This window comes from Apis dorsata, unplaced genomic scaffold, assembly GCF_000469605.1.
Source record: "Apis dorsata unplaced genomic scaffold, Apis dorsata 1.3 scaffold_4, whole genome shotgun sequence".
Classification (NCBI taxonomy): domain Eukaryota; kingdom Metazoa; phylum Arthropoda; class Insecta; order Hymenoptera; family Apidae; genus Apis; species Apis dorsata.
In genome coordinates this window covers 684483-691836 of record NW_006263307.1, presented here as the reverse complement: position 1 = coordinate 691836, position 7354 = coordinate 684483, and the positions used below count along the sequence as shown (strand labels likewise).

General features: G+C 25.3%; 2 protein-coding genes across 7 annotated transcripts in view; one reads left to right on the top strand and one right to left on the bottom strand.

The window, feature by feature from the left end:
• Positions 1 to 6049, bottom strand: part of LOC102680071 (AN1-type zinc finger protein 5) — a 9161-nt gene extending 3112 nt beyond the window's left edge. The window contains exons 1-2 of one of the 6 annotated variants that reach the window (XM_031515161.1): positions 5713 to 5997; positions 5457 to 5596 (exon numbers count right to left, since the gene is read on the bottom strand). The gene's annotated coding sequence lies outside the window, so the exon portion shown is untranslated. Of the gene's footprint in view, positions 1 to 357; positions 748 to 4114; positions 4132 to 5456; positions 5597 to 5712 lie in introns of those variants that run through there. The other 5 variants (XM_006607318.2, XM_006607316.2, XM_006607317.2 and 2 more) reach the window with 5 other exon arrangements.
• A 525-nt stretch (positions 6050 to 6574) lies between these two features.
• Positions 6575 to 7354, top strand: part of LOC102679931 (peregrin) — a 4717-nt gene continuing 3937 nt past the window's right edge. The window contains exons 1-2 of the mRNA XM_006607314.2: positions 6575 to 6723; positions 6801 to 7095. Of these exons, the coding sequence (XP_006607377.1) occupies positions 6976 to 7095 (120 nt within the window). The 5' untranslated portion in view covers positions 6575 to 6723; positions 6801 to 6975. The remainder of the gene's footprint in view (positions 6724 to 6800; positions 7096 to 7354) is intronic.

Below are 7354 nucleotides of genomic sequence, written 5' to 3'. Positions count from 1 at the left end.
TATATATATATATACACAACGGAGTCTATACATAGAATAGAGAAATCGTCAGCAGCAAAGCAACAACGATATCTTGAGACAAGGGCCGTTCCCTCGTGCAGAACAGTTTTATCTTGAGAAGGAGAAAAGGAGAGAAAGAGAGAGTATATATAATTCCTCCAAGGGCAAATAAAACCGAGAAATTGGACAACGAAAAGCAAACAATTGACGATGATGAATAATAGAAAAAAATAAAGGAAAAGAAAAAGGATTAAAAGGTTGGAATTTTTAACGCATTGTCATTATTGTCTGATTTTCGTATTCGCAATAAAATCCAAATGGAAGAGGCGTGATCAAGGGAAACGTGATATTACTCACTTTCCAACACGCAGTCGTGTCGCAACCAACGCACAACATGGAGTAAGAATTCGTTCGAGGCATTTAAGTAGGTTCTTCGTCTATCCTTATCGTGTTAAGACACGTTAGATGACGTGCAGTTACGACCGATAGTCGACCGTCGGTCGGGGGAGCTCTCTTCCCTTCTGACTTGTGCTTTGTAATTCTCGGCGGCGCAATTCTCGCTTTGGCCACTCTCGATGCGCGCGTTCGCTTTGTCTCTTAAGACCCTTCTCTCTCTCCACAACTAAAACGAAATGTTACCAAATAACTCTTTCTCTCTTCCTTTCTTTCCTTCTCGTTCTCTCTCTTTCTTGCTCTTTGTATGCAACTTCGCGCTCGAGCGCTCGATATTACTTCAATCTGAGGAACCTGCAAGGACGGAGGAGAAACAACGATAACGACACGACGGGTCGAATGTTTTCATGATGGCGATCGTTTGGACGTACAGCCTCTGGGCGAACGTACAACCAACGACACAGCGCGCACACTTGCACGATAAGGTTAGGTACTATGAAACATAATTTACCGAGACCTCGCCTTTTATCCAACACAAATGTTTGAAATTTAAAAATTCGAGTGCTTTATTGTTTTTTTCTTTATACACTTCAAATATGCAAAAAATACGAATAAATAGAAAATTTAGTTGATGATTTAGATAAAACTTAAATTTCCGCCATTTATTTTCGTCACTATTTTTCTCTTTCTTACTTAAATACAAATATATATATACGACTCATTCATTTCTCCTCTTTATTCTGCGCTTGCGTACATACGATCGTTCTTTACGTCATAATTTTTTCAATCTTTTGCAATTTTTTTCTGAAATGGTTTAACAATAATCACAATTCTTCATAGACAATTCATAATTAATATGCACTTCCATGGAATAGAATACATTGATACTATTTTTTGTCAGGAACACTATGTGATGATGTGTTTAACATATTTCTCAAACAAATCTGTAGATGTCGTAGCGTTATTTCTCGATATTATCTATATAATATAATGTAACTAAAACTATATGTTATTTAATACATGCCGACAAATATAAAGTGAAAGATTAGAAAAAGTTTATTATTTTATTTTCAATATCTTTAATTTCAAAGATATTTTATTTTTAATTTAATAAATTCAATAGCAGAAAAAAATTCATTTATATTTATATTTATATAATTTATATAAATATGCTTAATAAAGAAATATATTAACTATCTATTAAATTTAAATGATGAGATAATTACATTTTTTTGTGTTTTTTCAATTTTACTATATACTTACAAATTTTCTTTCATATATCTATGTTTAAAAAGAAATTGTATGTATAAATAAATAAAACAAAATGAAAATTAATATTTTAATTATAAAATTAACATGATTATTTTGTCAAATAATTAAAAGAAAAATCTCAATATCAAATATTAATATATTAATTATAAATATAAAGTATTCGACCTGTTGCTCTAGTTTAACGGAATATAGAAAGAATGCATTTATTCCTAGTAAAAAATATTGAAATATAATTTATTGTATTTCAATGAAAATTTTCTATAGTAAAAGTATAAAAACAGAACTAAAATCCGTTAGTTCTTCAGAATTCATGACGTCACTATAATAATTGAAAGTTAAATCAAATATAAAAAAATGTATCAGGAAGTTTGTAAAGAAGAAAAGATATATAAAAAAAAATTTCCGATTTGGTCATATTTAATGTTTAAATGCAAATGTTTTATTTTTGTGTTTTGCTACATATGATAACCTTGTTACGTGACTTTGCTTTATTCAGATATATAATTTATTTCTTTATATTCCAAATTATTTAAATACTTAAAAATTTATCAATATATTAGAAAATATATGAGATAATATTATGAATTAGCAAATTGTTAAATCAATTAATAAAATGAAAATGATTAATAACAAAAAATCTAATAACAAAAATCAAATAAAAATTTTTGTTTACATTTGAATACAATAATAATTTAAAAATAAATTTTTGTATATTAAAATATTATAATATATATAATTGAAAATATTTTTTTGAGTTTTAATATTAATCGCAATCGTAATAAATATCTAATCGCTCTAATATAAACTACTTAAAATACTACTTTAAATTTTTTATATATTAAAAGTATTTTATATATTAAAATACTTAAATATCAATAATTTTTAAATTTCTAAATATTTATATTATTTTAATATTCATTCAAATCAACAAATATTAGTTATTTTTAAAAATATTTAATTTTTAATAATAATAAATACAATAATATAAGACATGAAAAATTCTTAAATCAAAATTATCAACTTATTTAATTTATTTACAACAAAATCTAATATATGTATAAGTATTCAAGAAATTTCATTTTTATAAACAACATGATGAAAAATTATTTAATAACATTTTTAAACATTCATATATCTTTAAAATATATCATTTGATTATATCTTTAATTTTTTTTAATAATCAAATGTTTATATACTTTTTTATAGACAAATATATTTTTTTGTTTAAATAAATAAAATAAAAAATAAAAAAATAAAAATAAATAAAAATTTTCAACACAGAAGTTACAAGACAAAAATGTTTTAAAATAAAAATTTTATAAACTCAAATTACCTTATACATATTTAATTTTATATAATTATAAAATTTTTTCTCGAAAATTCAAATAAACTTAATAAATAATTTTTTAAGATATTTATTTCACACGAATTGCTTTGAAAGATTATTAATCATTATTTTTAATTAGTATAAAACATTCTCGATCTAATATTCCAACATAATATATTTATCACATTGTCAATGACAATAATTGATATAACCAATTAAAAACATCGATTTTAATGAAAGTTCTATTTACACGAGCAAATAAAATAGAAACACTTTCTAACGGAAAGTAACTAGCTAATTCATTAAAATGCGCACAAATTTGGTATGCCAATCTCATTCAGAAATAATATTTAATTCCGATTTTAAATATGATTGTCTCCATGTTTGACTCATTTTTAGATAATGATAGGTTTTTATTTCCCGTTTTACTTATCTACATTTATTTTTGTTTGAAATAGAAATGTTTATGTATTCTTCGAAAATCGAAACAATGAAAATTACTAATCGTTACCACTACTTCAAAACAAATAGTCACCATACACGTCATTGTACAAATCACGTTGATTTACTTACACGATTTAGTTACTTGTTTATCCTAAAGCAACTGTTAAACAATTTAAATTTATTAAATATATTTACATAATATATACATATGATAATACATAAGTATATTTCTTGATTCGAAGTTGTGCAATGATATATAACAAATAATCGATTATTTATAAAAATATGCGATAATATATATTATTATATTAAATGTAATTGATTTTTATATATTAAAAATAAATAAATATAATAATTTTAATTAATTGATTTCTAAATATAAACAAAATTTTATAGAGCATGAATTTGACCTTGATTTAATCTCAAAAGCATTGAGAATCGATTAATGGAAATGATTAAAATTAATAAATATTAGTCATAGACTCCAATCTTTATAAATATATAATTATGAAATAATCTAAATGTAAAAAAATTATAAAATATTCTAAAAGTTTATTTTAATTATAAAAGTTATCTTTATTAAATTTAACTTAAATAACGTTAAGATAAAAATATTAAATTCAATTAAAATAAAACAAAAAAAGATGATAGGTAAGGACGATCTAAAATTGTACTTGCAATTGTATTTTGGTTGTCAGTCAACTATATTCTATTCTCTTATTGTTCTTATGAAATTCAACTGTACAGTCCAATGACACGTGGTAAGAATATCTTTTAAAGTACGACGTATATGGTCGATGATTTTAAATCGCATCCGTTGAAAATGATAAACGTCTGACTCATATTCTATCGAAAATGATATTTTATAAAAAATTATATTTATAATTTAAAACATGTGAAAAATTTATTAAAAAAAGAAATTCTCATAATTAAAAATACAGGAATAAGATCATCTGTGCTCGCAAATTAATACTGACGATTGATGAAATTTTCCTACGAAAGCTATCACATACGATATTACTTTGCTTATAATTCTTCATGCAGCCATTTTACAATATCACTCATCACCAGCGGAAGAAAGCGAGGTGTGGCTCGGGTGAGGTTAATCTACATTGACATACAGCATCAACCTGCTAATCATTTCTATTGCAACATTTATCTAATAGAATTTTTTTTTTTAAATCAAATTTCAAGTAAGTATGTTAATTTTATGTCGTTAGCGAGCAATTAAATTGTCATAAAATTCATAAAAAATTGACAACCAATAAAATAATAAACTTTTTGTCTTCATTGGTATTATTGTCTATCATATATATTCGATTCTATATCTCGATTCATGAATGCCATCTATAGATTTTCCGAAATAAAAGTTATAGTTATTTCTTAATATTTCGAGAGGTTATATCGAATTGACTACAGGCGCGATATAGAAAGGAATAGCTAGATTGCTCAACATTCACTTGTAGAGATAGTGATAAATTTGAAACAAACCTCAATTTATTTAAAACGCATCATGAAAGTTTTTGAATTATTTTGATTATCAACAGATAAAAATTCTGAAAAATTTAATTATATTCTAACGAATTTTAAACATTTTAGAGAAGAAGAAAATCATAACCTCAGAACGCCATCTAAATTTATTTGAAATTGCAAAGAAAATGAATTTTTAATTTGAAAATGATACAAACATATTTGAAAATTCGATTTGATACTTATATTCTCTGATTAACATATAATAAAAAAGAATAACAATTATTAGAAGTACACGGAATATACAAAGGGTTAAAAGAAGGGTTAAAAGAAGACTAGTGCGGATGTGGATACATGAAAGGGGGTATGAAAATCGCGGCAGGGGAGGTTAAAATGTATAAGTATGCATTTGCGCTTGAATCGCGTCGGCGCTGCTATCGTGTAGATACACGGTCATACGCATGCATCTACGCACGCAACACGCAGTCAAGAAGCACGAAGAAATGGAATGAGTATTAAATATATGATTCTCATTTTTGAGAATACGCACCTAATTAGAAATTGCGTTGTTTCCTTTGTCCCATGTAACATGTATTTTACGTTGCGTCGGACATCTTTTTATGAAGAGAAACGCCAAGATAGAGGATTAAGAGAAGAATGCAAAGCGAATGGAACGAATCAAGAACCAAGCTAGATTTCACCGTGGTCAGACGAAAAAATAGCGTATGGTTACGCGAACGTATTTCACAGGTATTCGATAAAAATAGTCGTCGTTGATGAGCGAATAGTGTGATTGCGACACTTACCAAGAGCTGTTGCGGTGTAGCAGGGCGCAATATGTCAGCTGACTTGACGTGTGACCGATCGTAATCCTGCACCAATATCCGACATAATTCTTAGCCGAACATCAGTTCCTTCAGTTACAAATCTAGTTAGTTTTAGTTACTATTTCGCGGTCTACACTCACAAAACACAAATATCGTCTATCTAGTAAACTAGTTTTTGCACCAAACTTTCAATTATGAGATAGACGAACCAAAGCTGCGGCCACGGGAACAAATACTGCCAATGACTGGTGTAAAGTTAGATCTCTTACCCTCTCCCACTCTGTGCACAAAGTATTCAAAACCAGGACTAGCAAGCTCAAACGGAAACTGCGTTGAGTTCAATTTGTATATTTCTTTCGTCACCAGATGACGCCATTCACCATTAACATGTTTTGAAAATGATCGCTTAATGGTATAAAAATCTATACTAAACAACTTTTTTAATTTTATGAAAATTTACATTTGGTATTTTAAAACGATTATAATGAATTAATATAATATTAAAATTTAATATATTATATATATTAATTAAAGTTATAGTTTCTTGAAATGAAATAATGAATTTGTTGACATAAATTTGTTTTGATTAATATTATTATTTTAATTAGATATTTTTGCTATAAAATAATATAAAATCTTTTATAGATTATGATTTTTTTCATCAGAAATTAATAATAGAAAATAATATTTTTATCTTTTAATTATCAGGTTATAATACATGTTTGAAATTACTTGTTTATAAAGGATAGTTTCTATTGCTATAACTATATCATAAATAGTAAATCTAGTATAAATTATTAAGTTAAGCTTTATTTAATTAATTCTGTGAAATATATTTAAACAAAAATGAATGTATATTTAATACAAAAAAATTTTTTAAAATAAATCTATTGAAAATTTATATATTTGAAAAAATAGTTTATAATTGACATGCAAAGTACTTTTATTACATTAACATGTCAGTGCATATTACGTTTGCCGCTCAAATTGGTTAGTTTACTTGTTCAAACATTTGTGAGCGTTCCTTTTTTCCTCAAATACAAATTAATGCAATTATTTTATAACAGTTGTATTGGCATAAAAATGAGAGATATAATTTATATAATTTTAATATATGTTATCAAGGCGAATTCATAGCTGAATGGTTTAAAATAAAAAACATACGTAAGAAAAGATTTTTAAATTGAAGTGTGGATGATATAAGTACATTATTATTTATAAAACGCCAAATCGTGAAAGAAGATGAACACACCACAATCAAATAAAAAAAAAGGCAGAAGTAGAATTGGTGTTAATAATGATAACACTAGTCCTGCGAACACTGAAGCATTAAGTACACAAGAAACATCAAAATTTGTTTTGGTATGAAATTGTTAATTAATATTTTAATTAATGCTTAAAAATTACAAAAAGATTATAAAATAATATTTTACTAATTTGTAAATATATTTTATGTAAATTTATTTTAAAACATATATGAAATGTAAAACTTAATTAATATAAGAAAGCAATATATTTTTATTTATAAATAAAACCAAATATTATTTGAATTTATATATTTAATTAATATAAAGTTATTTTAATTATTATTGAATTACTTAATCTTTTAATAATATAATGA